Source organism: Sinocyclocheilus anshuiensis, unplaced genomic scaffold (assembly GCF_001515605.1).
Source record: "Sinocyclocheilus anshuiensis isolate Anshui unplaced genomic scaffold, SAMN03320099.WGS_v1.1 scaffold779, whole genome shotgun sequence".
In the NCBI taxonomy this organism is placed as follows: Eukaryota; Metazoa; Chordata; class Actinopteri; order Cypriniformes; family Cyprinidae; genus Sinocyclocheilus; species Sinocyclocheilus anshuiensis.
In genome coordinates, this window is record NW_015548244.1 from 93,687 (window position 1) to 108,334 (window position 14,648).

The 14,648-nt window shown below is 36.9% G+C and overlaps 1 protein-coding gene and 1 pseudogene across 1 annotated transcript in view; both read right to left on the reverse strand.

Annotated features, from left to right (window-relative positions):
• Positions 1-336: 336 nt before the first annotated feature.
• Positions 337-7,086, reverse strand: LOC107655127 (gamma-parvin-like; annotated as a pseudogene).
• Positions 7,087-9,185: 2,099 nt separating this feature from the next.
• LOC107655138 (beta-parvin-like) overlaps positions 9,186-14,648 on the reverse strand; it is a 21,440-nt gene continuing 15,977 nt past the window's right edge. The window contains exons 5-14 of the mRNA XM_016442558.1: positions 14,128-14,230; positions 13,876-14,016; positions 12,709-12,824; positions 12,564-12,625; positions 12,425-12,444; positions 11,483-11,544; positions 11,326-11,394; positions 11,141-11,242; positions 9,801-9,873; positions 9,186-9,546 (exon numbers count right to left, since the gene is read on the reverse strand). Of these exons, the coding sequence (XP_016298044.1) occupies positions 9,470-9,546; positions 9,801-9,873; positions 11,141-11,242; positions 11,326-11,394; positions 11,483-11,544; positions 12,425-12,444; positions 12,564-12,625; positions 12,709-12,824; positions 13,876-14,016; positions 14,128-14,230 (825 nt within the window). The 3' untranslated portion in view covers positions 9,186-9,469. The remainder of the gene's footprint in view (positions 9,547-9,800; positions 9,874-11,140; positions 11,243-11,325; positions 11,395-11,482; positions 11,545-12,424; positions 12,445-12,563; positions 12,626-12,708; positions 12,825-13,875; positions 14,017-14,127; positions 14,231-14,648) is intronic.

Sequence of the window (14,648 nt, forward strand, 5' to 3'; positions counted from 1 at the left end):
CCAACTCTGACAAAAAAAAAAAAAAAAAAAAAAAAAAACTGGAAAGTGGGAAAATGAAAAGGTGACATTAATTTGAAGCTGTCAGCATCCAAAAGCAATTTCCATGATGAGATGAGTGGCCATGTTCTCTCATTTTCTCTCTGAAGCCTCTTCTGTGGATCAGAGACACTCTGTACAATTGCTTCTAAAGTGTTCTAACACTCTGAGTGCCAAAGTAATCTGACTGTCAACTCTGTGCCCTGATTTTTAGTCAGAAGGCAGACGCACATTTACAGTGAATTTGATTATTTAAAGCATTATGAAAGGTTTTATTAAATTGAAAGGTGGGTCACTAGATTATTTGTTTTTGTGCCTCTTGAATAAGTAATACAGCACTTTCACAGTGGCTGGAACATCTTGGGAAACAATATCTGTGAGAAACATGCAAAATGAGCTTATGAACAACCAGACAGATCAACAATAGATGCTAAATAACAGCTATTCTACTAAAGAAGTACACAAAAACAGCCTAAATAGGGTTTTAGTTCAGTAGTGCACATATCCTTCATGAAGTGTTATTACATTTGCAAAATAAATTCAAGCTGGATGGTGAAGTGAGAGAATTGTTGATTATAAATAAACATTGAAAATGACAAGAAAATATTTATTATGAAAATATTTCATATTAAATAAAAGTATTTGATTAAAACATCAAAAACAGACCATTTTAAACAATATATGATATCAAACAGATGGCGGGAAAATAATGCTGCCTAATAAGATTTGAGTTTCTCAAGTGGTTTTGTTTGGGATGTACACACTCGACAACAACGCAGCTCACTAGGGTTTAGACTGTCCCAAATTAATTACCTTGAGGGTCAACGGATTAAATCAGAAGTCCTCGGTCTATGAGAAGATCCAATGCAAGTGTCACATTATGAAGCTGCAACAATGACAAAAAGATCAACATTTTTTAAAACAAACAACTAAATGTAATTTAAATCTGCAACACTGCGAGTTCTCTGGCAACCATGAGATCATTAGTTTTGATTTCTGTCTTTTGCATTACCCTCGGTTTCTTAACATGCCTTATGCTGCTCTGCTGTCATATCCACAGTCATCCTAAGAGACGTTAATTATACAACGGCGAGACATTTCCTGGAGGTGCGTGTGAAGTTACGCCGATGTAAAATCCTATAAGCCTGGATTACATTTTTCTTATTGTTGTAAAGCGAAATGGAGCTGACTAACAACATGGTTCTCTTGTTTCAGTGCAAATGCAAAACTCTAAGGTTCTCTCAGGTTCTCACCATTTCTGAGCTCCCGACAGGACAAAGGGAGAACTCGCAGAGTGATATGAAGAAGTCCTCCAACTGACCGATCAACAAGAGCAGAATCTCTCCATCTGCAAACTAACAAAACATGAGACGTCAAAAATAAAAGGCTTATATTGTTAAAAAATATATATATTTTTGTGATCATTTAATTCTAAAAAATCCGTTTCCTGTTGTCCTCTCACCTCAAAACCCACCAACATATTTGTTTACAACTGTTTTGGACTGTTTCCACTTGTTTAAAACGGTGCTTGATCTGTGCGTATTTCTCTCCTGATTCAGACGAATATTATAGATAGACAACTCAAATAAAGTATTAGCTGGAAGCAATGGTTTGAAGGTAAAAACATCTTAATGATGTGTACATTTCTCCAAATCTGTTCTGATGAAGAAACAAACTCATCTACATCTACATTTTGAATGGCCTAAGGCTAAATACATTCTCAGCAAATGTTAATTTTTGGGCGGATTATTCCTTTAACCTTTAAGTTGACCTCTAGAAAAAAATGCACCATGAGGCTTTTAAACTAGGGTTAGCATACCTGTTTGTCGAGGTCTGTCACATTCAGTCCCAGAGATGACATGTTCTTACTCACAAAGTGCAAAATGACCTGTAGGAAAGAAAACTTAATGAAGCTGTGCAAGACATGTGTCAAAGGCTACATTTAGAGACATATCGAACTAAATCGCAACCTTTTTCACGGTCTCAATTTTGTGAGCCTCCAGCTTGAAGAGCTCATCAAGTGGACATTCCTCTGCAAAGACATTGCAAGAGAGCGATTAAGAAGCAAACGCTTTCTTCTTTATACGCCTCCACTATCTGAAAGTTACTGATGCTTATAAATATGGAAATGAAAAGGCTCAGAGTTCAGCCTCTGTTTGACTCACTGTTAGATTCTCTCTCCAGCACTTCACTGGAATTACTGCGGAGACAAACAACAGACCATGAAAACACTGGTTTGGATGGTGTCACAGAGATTCAAAGTGCAGTTGAATGTTTAATAGGGAAGGAGGTTCTTCACAAACCTTTGAAATGTGATGAATTCTGTCTGCTTGTCTGCCTTGATGCCACTTTTTGTGACCTGTTTAACAAATTAGATTTGAATGAATGCTAACAACGTGAATATTTGACTTCTGTAATGCAATTTAACTGCTCAGTGAATATTCAAAATGAATAATGTGGGACTTGATTCCATTTGGATTTGATTGGATGATGGATATCAGGCTCTTATAATATTGGTTAATACAATTTTTCTCTGGATGTGCAGATTTGATACATGAGCAGGAAAAGTTTTTTTTTGTGGGTTTTTTTTTTTACATGAGCAGAATTTTTTTCCCCTTTTTTATAAAATGCATATTAATTTTTCTAATAATATGCAATGATGAATTGTGTTCCAAAAATTAAGCAGTTTTTCATGATAATATGCATATGATTTTTAAAAATATTTTGTAGTGATAAACTGTAAAATGTTATGAAAAAATTATATGCATGTCAATTTTTCAAAAAATATGGAATAATGAATTATGACAAAATATGACATCTTTCTTTTTCATTATAATATGAATATTGATTTTTTTTTAAATATGCAGTGATGAATTGTAAGAAATAATGAAAACAAAATGTTCATTATAATATGCATATTATTTTTTAAATAATATGCAATAATGAGTTATGAGAAAATTATGAAAACAATTGTTCATTAAAATATGCATATTAATTTAAAAATTTTCATTTTTCAAATAATATGCAGTCACAAACTGTGAAAAGTTGAACATGAAATAATTTTTTTCCATTATAATATGCATAGTAACTTTTCAAATATGCAATGACAAATAAATTGAAAATAATTGCTCTTTACAATATGCATATTAAGTTTTTTTAAATAATATGCAGTGATGAATTGTGAAAATTATTAAATTATATTATATTGGCAACACCCTAGCAACCACCTAAAACAGCAGTATTGTGGTGTTAGTGGCTTCACAACCTCTTTACTATACGGCCAGTGTAATTTTGAAACATTTAGTTTACACATTTAAATAATTTCAATATTAATCACCTCACAGTGGATGACCTCCATGCTGACGTTTACAGGCAGGACTAGATCGGGTTGGAAATGCCTCGCCATAGCCACCAGAAGATGCATTGTAGCCAAAAGGTCTCTACTGTGAATGACTGACAGATGACAAGGTTGGAGAACGGTGGACATATACTTATAAATATGTAAATAGGTTAGTGGCAAGATTTGATTTGATTGCCTCCTGTTTAACATTCCATTTGGCCGTTTCCTCGTTCAGCCCTAAGGTCTCGTTGAGAGCTGTCAGGATCACCTCTAGTTTCCGTACCTGGGCGTCAGTGCTCAATGCGATCTCCTCTATATGTAACTGAACCCCCGCTAACCTGTCTGGGATCAAAACATGCACAGACGTGTCAACGTGATTGTATAGAGGGTTATCGTTCACCTCAAAATAGAAAAGAAAGAAGCCTTTTATTAGAAACATTTTTTGTATTTTGCCTTCATTTTTATGACAATTCAAGAATAGTTCACCCAAAAATGGAAATTTGCTGAAAAAGTACGCATCCTCATGCCAGATGTAGATGAGTTTGTTTCTTCAACAAAGCAGATTTGCAGAAATGTAGCATTACATCACTTGCTCAGCAATGGATGCTCCGCAGTGAATGGGTGCTGTCAGAATGAGAGTCCAAACAGCTGATAAAAACATCACAATAATTCACAAGTAATCCACACCACTCCAGTCCATCAATTAACATCTTGTGAAGCGAAAAACTGTGTTTGTAAGAAACAAATCCATCATTAAGACATTTTTAACTTCAAACTGTTGCTTCTGTCTAAAATATGAGGGTGGATTTTGATGAGAGAGGACAACAGGGGATGGACAAGGGATGGTCAGATGTGAAGTTTGAAGTTAAAATGCTTTAATGATGACTTTGTTTCTTACAAACATGCAACTTTTCACTTCACAAGACATTAACTGATGGACTGGAGTGGTGTGGATTACTTGTGGGTTATTGTGATGTTTTTATCAGCTGTTTAAACTCTCATTCTGACGGCACCCATCCACTGCAGAGGATCCACTGGTGAGCATGTGATGTAATGCTGAATTTATACAAATCTGTTCTGATTAAGAAACAAACTCACCTATATCTTGGATGGTCTGAGGGTGAGTACATTTTCAGGCAATTTTCATTTTTGGGTGAACTATTCTTTTAAGCATGAGGTTCACTCAATAATGTGCCTGTTCATAATTTTCTTGCTCTGACATGATTCTTACGTAACAGGTGATGAAGGATGAGTCCATCATAAAGGTCTTCCTCCAGAGTTCGCACCACAATGTGTTCAATTTTCAGAGATTTGTTGATACATTCCACCAACACCTGCTACAAAGCAACCGAGAAAATCCACAGATATTCAGACACCCCTCAAGAAATGAGGTTCTCATTGATATCAGTGGGTTAGTTAGTACAGTAACTAATGAATTAGTAGACGTTTTTAATAACTCAAACCAGAAATCTTCCAGTTATCAGCCCTGAGCATTAGCCACTATGCCACACCTCCCTAAAAAGATGTTAAGTATCCCACCTCTTTAAGTTTGTTGAGTGTGGGGTCTTCTAAAGATGTCGGTTGAATTATCATTCTTCTCTCTGCTCCTTAAGACCCACAATAAAACACATCATTTGCCACATTATCAGGCTCTGGATGCTTATTTGCTTTCAGCTAAACACTGGGTCTGTCCCTCATAAAAGACTGTGACTGCATCCTAATTCACATACTATACTTACTACATAGTGTGGAAGATTAGGATTAGTGTGTTCTGAATCCTAGTATGTTAAAAAATAGCAAGCCAAATGTGCACAATTAATCTCATTCTTATGCTTTTCAAAACTCATAACCCCTTGCAATGTATAAGAGGAGTTTGTTGCAAGTCTCTTTTAAAATTGTCAATTGTAAATTTTTCAATGTAAAAGCTAAAGTAAATAGAAAATTAATTTAAATGAGTTGCATGCAATTTCAGTTGTTTAGGCTTAATTAGACACACCCTTTCCAGAAACCACACCCTCCAAAAGACCTGTCATCCAATCCAATGTCAGCAATCGCTTAATTGTAAAAGACATGGACAGAAAACATTTTCTGATTGGCTTCTTACTGTTTAAAAGACTGTAGCCTACTTCTACTAAAAATATTATTGGGTGTTTTTAATTCAATTTTGAGGAAAATTTTAGAGTCTTTACAGTTTGGTCAAATATTGTCAAAATAGACATATTAAAAATGAGGGCTGTAATTATTCCCAGTTCACGCATTATACTGGAAATGAGAGGTCAAGCTGAGCGCATTGCAATGTGAGATATACTGTTCGGTTTAGTGTGCTCTAGTTGTATAATACACATAATGGCATATGTAGAAAGGTATTCCATGCATATAGAACATTTGCATGTTTTGCACAGTATATACTGCATAAAAAGTAAATAGTAGTACTAAGACATGTGTGGTTTCTTAAAACATACATTTTAGTGATATAGGCTAGCCTATGTCAGGTATATATTGTGCCAACACTAGTGTATATACTGTAGCCAGTTTTGTTGGCTAAGTACATACTTTAGGCCTACATTGAAGAATGTAAATTGGGAAGCAGTCCTGACATTGTCATGATGTTGTGATGATCGCTCACCCTGACGATTCGCCCTTTTCCTCTTCAGCTCCACAGTCTGCCATTCTTTTGACTGTTTCAATACATAGTTTTTGTCAAAAAGTGAACTTTATTCATCGTTTCACTCAACAGACATTTGATTTCTAGTGCTTCTGTTTGAAAGCCAAGTGATGCTCGTTCGGGTTCTGTCTGCGTGTTTGTGTCCTGAGGGAATTTCAAGGACGCGATTAATCTTGAGGTTTTGTTTTCGGATGGACATTTTTATGGCAATGATGAAGTACGTCGAACCGAAGCCGACTTCAAACGTCAAAACACAAGGACGGAGAATCTCCACAACACACAGCAGACGTCTGCGGGAGTCGGCACTGATCTCAGGCTGAACGGAGGAGAACACACGGAGCTCGGAGATTTCTGCCTTCCTGCATCACGCACGCCAGCCCGCATTGACCTAACACAGACTGACGGGCAAAACATAAACCTCTCTGACAACAAAAGCATGCTGCGGGAGAGAAAAACAAGATGGAAAGAGAAAGGACCATCTCAAATCTCAACCATCTCTTCCTCTTTAAAACAATAGTTGGCCCAGATTTACGGTCATGGAACACAAAATCTCATGGTGACCATGTCCTTTAAGGTCCAGAAAGTACATAAAAGCATCATAATTATAATTTTAGAGTGAACTTTTGCTTTTAATGTCTAGCAATAAGGTAAAATGGAAAGCAAATTGAAGCTTTAGCTTCACAGATGTTTCTCCTGAGAAGAAAAAGTCAAAAAATATCTCAATAATGTCTCAAACTGTGCTCATATGTCAAAAATATCAAACTTTTATCTGAGATGTTATCCATATTCATTTTATATAGCTTTAATTAATGTACAATTTTATCAATTTTGATTCTCCAAAACAATTGTAGGAGAAACATCTGAGACAAAGGCTATGCTTAAACATAAAAGAGAAATCCATGAAGTCTATGGCGATATTATGAAAGAGCAATACAGTCCAGCCTTGTTTGTTGTCAAAACTTTCACCTCGGCTCTCGCCACACTTCTGGAGAAATCCTTCTTCTTTCAGTGGGCCTGCAGACGAAATGTCATCCAAACGGTCCATCACCTTTACTACAAGGATCGATCAACTTCTACAACACAACCGACCATCTTTCTGAATCGACTACAAAAACAAGTACTCAGAAACGGGTGAGGCCTGTTTCAAAACCAGACAGGAAGTGGTAAGGCACCACTTCCTCTTTTGTTCTATTTTGTAGAAGCATAAATCATGTTCTAAACTGTCATACACGGCATCAAACACACACAAGACCCTCTAACAGGCTGTGCACGGGGCCTAAACGTGACATTTGAGTCAGTAACGCTTACTAGTATACAACCAAATAGTGATCCAACGTTTCCTCTTCAAATAACATGCTCCAGGTTTGAGAGCAACAATTGCACATATTTTCCACTCTCTTACTGTGATGGAGAGAACGCCTCCCTTTGATTATAAAAACCAGAGGTAATTTGGGCCGGAGGGTTACCATGGTTACCATCCCAATTAATTCCCCCATTAAACGCAAGTTTGAATTCAGAACAAACAACTGAAAAAAGACCCTCAAAGGAGCATCTGAAAACAACAGGATTATTTAGATTCAGACTCACCCATCTGTTGATGTGTTTACATTCTGCGTCACTCTGAGAGATACAATGAGACTGGAAACTACAGTTTACGTATTCCCAAGAAAATGAGAATGGTGTTTGCCCATGCAAAACTAGCTAGGGTGTTGTTAGGCAGTCGCCTGTTGTTAAGGTGTTCTGAGTGGTTGGTTAGAATGCTGCTATGTGGTTGCTAAGGTGTTCTGAGTGTTCTTACATGATGCTATGCAGTTGCTTAGGTGTTTACTAGAGGGTTGCTATGTGGATGCTTGAGTGTTGTGAGTTGGTTGCCAGGGTGTTGCTGTAGGGTCCCTTATGAGTTCTGATTTTAGTGAGCCGATATGCAGTTGTTAAGACAGTCCGAGTCTAATAACAACTCAGACTCAATCAATGATTGTGTCAGTATTCTGGGTGGTTGCTAAGGTATTGTTATTCAGTTGCTGAGGTGTTCTGGATGGTTTTTAGGGAGTTGCTATGCAGTTGGTAGGGTTATCTGGGTGGTTGCTATGGCGTTGCTTTTTTGATTGCCAGGACATTGCTTAGGTTTTCAGACTGTCTGTTATTATGTTGCTATATGGTTTGTTGAGAGTTCTAGGTGGTTACTCGAGTGTTGATATGCAGTTGTTTGGGTGTTGTGCGTTGGTTGTTAGGACATTGCTGTGTTGTTGTTATATGAATGCTATGCAGTTGCTAAGATGGTCCGAGTTTAATAACCACTCAAACTACATGTGAATGCCTGGATATTTTCTGTGGTTGGCATCATTCTGGATGGTTGCTAGGGAGTTGCTATGCGGTTTGTAAGGTACTGTGTGTGTAGTTGCCGTGTGGTTGCCAGGGCATTGATACACGGTTGCTAAGGTGTTCTGAGTGTTCTTACATGATGCTATGTGGTTGCTTAGGTGTTCTAGGTGCTTGCTAGAGTGTTGCCAGTGGTGGCTAAGGTATTGTTATGCAGTTGCTGAAGTGTTCTGGATGGTTGCTAGGGAGTTGCTATATGGTTGGTACAGTGCTCTGGGTGGTTTCTGAGGTGTTGCTGTGTAATTTCTTGGGTTTTGTAGGTGGTTGCCAGGACACTGCATGGGTGTTCAGATTTATTGGTAATGTGTTTCTAGGGAGGTTGCTTATTGGCCAAAGTCAAATTAACCCAACCCCAATATTCTATAATAGGACATCATTGAACCCCAGAATTTGAATCACTACTGTCTCCAGCACAAACTCAAAAAGTTACAAGTTTAATATGTATCACTTGGCTGTTACAAATCTATAACGTGAGCAACACTTATAATGATGCTTCTTGTAGCAAACAGCCCTAAATAAATTAAAGGTACAGTGTAGGTCTGTCATAATGAATCACACCCTCAAATGAATCTTTAAACCTGTGTGAGACGCATGAAGGTGAAATATTTATATGGACCAAGGTTTTTAAGTATGAATAATTCTGTGTATGAAGACGTGATACTCAACTGCTTATTTTGATCAAAAAAGACCATCAAGACCCTCTGTTCAAATTCAGAGTCAAAATGTCAAAATGAATTCATTCCAGAATGTAGAAAGTCCTTGTTTATTTGAAATAATTACAGCATTTCTATTAGAATTCTATTCTACTAGTGCTTAAAGCAGTGGCAGGCCTTGTTTGCGTAAGTCAAATGCAATAAAAATAAAATATATTAATGAGCTGCTACACTGATGCATCATTAAGGCTGGATACATTCGATTCTGGGCATAAATAAGCCAAATAATACAAAATATTTCATTCTTATGTACAAAAGTAACACCAGAGATGTGTGAGCACAGACATCCTGGCGTCAATGAGGCATGTAGCAACCTTCCTCGCATCGCTTTCAGTGTTACTCCGAGTTCTTGTAGTTGGTGAAAAGGTTGTAAAGCACCCTGAGTGTTGACTTCAGATTCAAGTTCACCACGTCTGCAGGACACAAACAACAGATTCGCTGTTAAACAGACAGGGGCTTGAATATGTTACCTGTCATTGTGAAGGAACACAGTATGTTTAGTGAGAGTCATCAGGGGAAGTACAGTGTGCTGCATCAATTGAGGAACATCTCCATCTAGTGGATAATGTGGGTAACACCATGAACAGGTGCAGACAATGCGCTAGTCTGTTATGATGTCTAAAGGTTGTCACTGATGTAACATTGCTGGCACTGATTTTTCTGGTACCTTCTGGTCGCGCTTTGGGTTTCTGTAATCCACCATCTTGCATGAGCTCAAAAGCAAATGCGACATTATGCACCTAGAGAAAAACAGAGAGAAAAACACTCTAGCAATCCTTTCTTTAGTAATTAGTACAAAACCAGTTTTATATGTTATAAAAATAGAAAAGCTCAGGTAATTGTGAGTTTAATGCCATAAGGATTCCATAACCACCACATAATCAGACTTAAGAAGTCCACATCAGACCACATCAGATTCCATCAGACTTCACGAGTCCACATCAGACCACAGACTCGTTGAGAAGTATTTACAATGTAATCAGACTGGCTCTGATAAGTTTTGATGTGGACTTGCTTAGTCTAATGTGGTCTGATATGTTGTGATGTGGTTTGATGCAGTCTGATGTGGATTCTTAAAGTCTGACAGGGTATGATGCAGTTTAATGAGGTATTTTAAAAACAAACCAGACTTCATCAACTACATCAGACCCTATCAGATTTAATGACTGCACATTAGACTCAAGTCCACATCCGAACATATCAGCAATTCCACATCAAACCATATGAGACTCCATAAATACTAATTGTCTGATGTGGACTTGTTTAGTCTAATGTGGTCTGATATGCTGTGATGTGGTTTGATGTAGTCTGATGTGGATTCATAATGTCTGACAGAGCATGATGCACTTCTAATAAGGCATTTGAAAATAAACCTGTCCTCATCAAGCCACATCAGACCCTGTCAGACTTAATGATTTAATTTTCACATTAGACTCAAGTCCACATCAGACTTCATAAATACTATTCATCTGACGTGGACTCATCGAGATTGATGTGGTCTGATATAGTCTGAACAGCATTCATGAAGTCTGATTGGTTCTGATGTGGTCTAGTATGGTGTTGTTTGATGTAGTCTGATGTGGATTCATGAAGTCTGACAGGGTCTGATGCAATTGAATGAGGTACCTGAAAACAAATCAAACCACATCAGACACTGTAAGACTTAAGTCCACATCAGACCCAATCAAACTATATAAATACTATTCATCTAATGAGACTGATGTGGTCTGTGTGTGAAATCATGAAATCTGATAAGGTCTGATAATGGTTTGATGTGGTCTGATATGGTGTATTTTGGTCTGATGTAGGCTGATGTGGTTTGATGAGGTCTGATTTGTATTCATTGAATACCTCATCAAACCACATCAGCCTACATCAGACCAAAATGCACCATATCAGACTCAAGTCCACATCTAGCTCCATTAGACTTCATTCGACCCCAACAGAACAATTCAGTCCGCTTCAGACCTCACCAGTCCATAATAGACCACCCTATGGCACACTTACCTTCTGTTCAAAGCTTTCAGGCGTGAGGTAGAAGTTGTACAGCGGCACAAAGTAATTTTCTAACAATCCCATCAGCAACACCAGATAGACACCATCTGCAAACTTCACACACACACACACGAAGTGGTTTTTAAGCGGTTTTGATTGTAAAGATCTGTGTGAGAGTTAACAGATGATGTTTATACCTGTGATTCCAGCTCCGTCACCTCCAGGTTCAGTTTGTTCAAGTGTTTATTCACAAATGTAATCAGCGACTGAAGAAACAGACATTGAAGGTTAATTTTGGATAATAATCAGTACCATCGCACAGAAGTTCTTGTCCCGTCCGAATCCAGTTCTTACCATTTTCACTACGTTCAGTTTGTCAGGTGCGTGATCCAATAACGTGTCAAAAGCATCACGTTCTGCAAATGACAATAAAATAAACAGTTTTTAGACCATTTTTTTTAAAACATACAAACCATCATAATACACTTGTGGAAATTCCAGATAAAACCAACTCCTGATGTTCACTAGTTTTATAGGTTCTACTTGAATAAAACAGGCCATTTTATACATATAGCTGGTCTAGATGGTTGATTAGCTGGACTACACTGGTTTCAATCTGTCAGATCACCTTGATCAAGCAGATTACGGCTGGTAAACCACCTTGGACCAGCAATGAACCAGCTACAATTTTCCAAAAACTAGACCTCTGTATGATCCTTAAGGAAAAACATGAAAATGTGTGTGAATACCATAGACTGTATAAAAACATGGACGTAGTGTCCGTGACGTCAGCCGTAGTTTTCTGAAGAGCGTTTTTGAAGCCTAAAGTAGGCGGAGCCGGCCGTCGCCATCTTGGCAGCGAGTCACCGCACATCACTCCCGGATAATCGAAAATAGGCAAAGAGGCGGGAGCTGGCTGCTGAAACCTCGCCCACCTAGCTCGACGCCGGTGACAGCAGCGGCAATCCACCTGTCACTCAAGTGGCCACGCCCTTAATTATGCAGAACTTTAAGGCTTAATATAATTTAAACGGATGAGTTATAAAAAAATTCACCCCCCTCACAGTTGTCATGAAGGGCAAAATTAGCTATATAGACCAAAATCATTTTTTGAACCAGGCTGTAAACGTGTTTTTTTCTGCTGTAAAGTTGGGCATTTTAACATGGGGAGTCTATGGGATTGACTCCCTTTTGCAGCCAGCCTCTAGCGGCCAGTTGACGAATTACAGTTTAAGTCACTTCCGTGTTGGCTTCACAAGAGAGAGAGCTGGAGGTTGCCGCTTGGTGAATACTCACCTGATCTTCCGATCATCATTCTGTTGGAAACAGTGAACACAAAGTCAGCATCAGATCACACATTCAAAATACAAAAGCTACTTTTCTGTGTTAAAATCATCTTTCATCACCACTAGATGGCCACATTGGAGCGTCTTACTCTGTTGTGGTACTTGTGAGTTGTTTGGTCACATGAGCAGTCTGAAGGATTCCCTCTTTTTTCTGAGACAAACACAAACCTCTGTAATTAGGCTGAACTTATTTGATATAATGTTCAATATCACACTTTAATAAACTCGTCGTACCTTGACCACGATCACCCTGATGGACACACGCTCAGGTAAGCGGATAGGAGCTGCGTAGTAGATGGCCAGCGCCAGCAGCAGGTACACGATGGACACCAGGTTCTTAGAGTGGATTGCTGAGGAAGAGACAGAGACTTAACATCAACAATAAACATTTCTTTATTTTTGATAATGTATTTAAAGATTCATTTAATTGAAATCAAAATGGACTCAATTTACTTTCTTAATAAAGGTCTCTTGTGCACAGTTTATAAGTGCATGTTACACATAATAATAATACATATATACATATATGTTTGTTTTCATAATATTTAATTAATAGCTTTTTTTTATATTATAATTTTATTCCAGTTAGTAATTTTGTTATGTGCTTTTGTCATTAATATTAGTTTTATATCTATTACTATTTAGGTTTATTTTTATTTCTTTTTCAGGATTAGTTTTTATTTATTTCCAGTTAGTTATATATACATATATATTTGTTTTCATAATATTTATTTAACCATTAAGAATGGAAAAAGGTCATGTTATTTTAGTATTATTTAGTATATTGTTTATTTGCTAAAAACAATATTAATATTTACAATTTTCATTTTAGTTAAATTTGTAAAAATGGTATGTGCTTTCGTCATTAGTATTAGGTTTTTTTTAATATTACTATTTAGATTTAAGTTTTAGTTTTTATTCATCTCCAGTTAGTAATATACATATATATTTGTTTTCATAATATTTCATTTAACCAATAAGAATGGGAAAAGGTCATGTTATTTTAGAATTGTTTCGTATTATTTACTGTATATACTATAATGGTTTTTATTAATATTTTGAATTCACTTTTGTTTTTATATTTTCATTTAGTAACTTTTTTTGTAATTGTGTTATGTGCTCTTTGTCATTAGTATTAGTTATAAGGGTTTTTTAATATTACTATATAGGTTTCATTTATTTTTCTTTGCATTTCCGTTTTAGTTTTTATTTATTTACAGTTAGCAATTTTTTAACTTAAACTTATGTCAGTTACTTGCCCATTTCATTTTAGCTTTATACCAGTTAACAAAAATGTTTTTAATAGTTTTGGTTTTAGTTAACTATAATAACCCTGGTACAATTTAATTCTTATTTTTGGGTGAACTGTCCCTTTAAATGCGAGTGTGTTTCAGCGCTCACAGTCGACACTCCACTCGGTGTTCCAGTCCAGCGGTCTGAGAACTCCATTAACAGCCTCTAGAACCGTCTGCAGTTTCTGCTTCTGTCCGATCTCTGACTGCGTCACCTCTGCCACATTTAGCTTATGACCCGACAGCTTCTCTGAAGGAGACGACACACACAGAACACCCTCACTACACTGAAAATACCACAGCAACATGCCAAAACAGACGATGAACACGAGAAATATGAAGGGAAAGTTCTTTGTCTTACCGAACAGTTTCTGCAGCACCTGTCCATCATACAGATCTTCTTCAAGGTCTTTCACGATGATTCGGTCCTCCTCAAGTTCACTGTTGATCCAGTCAATGAGAACCTGAGAGGAAGAGAGAATAAGGATCAGTGGGTAGAATGGTAATTATGCAAAATGGGCGTGGCTTAGCAGCCCAGATTTTCACTCTAATTGGACGGGTGTGATAGTTTTTTTTATTATCATTTGTGATTTCTGTTAAGGTATTTACTGTTATTTACTGCTTAATCTTCAACATTTTTCACTCCATGTTAGAGTCTAGGCATTGTTGTTACTGCAAACTAAAACTAAAACTATTTTTAAAAAATATTTTCGTAAACTGAAATAAAATATATATAGTATTTATATAATATAAATATTAGAGGAAACTACAAAAATAGAAATGTTAAAAAATTAGAAATGCTGCCTTGGCAACTAACTGAAATGATATGTTTAAGTTAAAATTACTACAATTAAAACTGAAAAATAAATTACAGTTAAATAG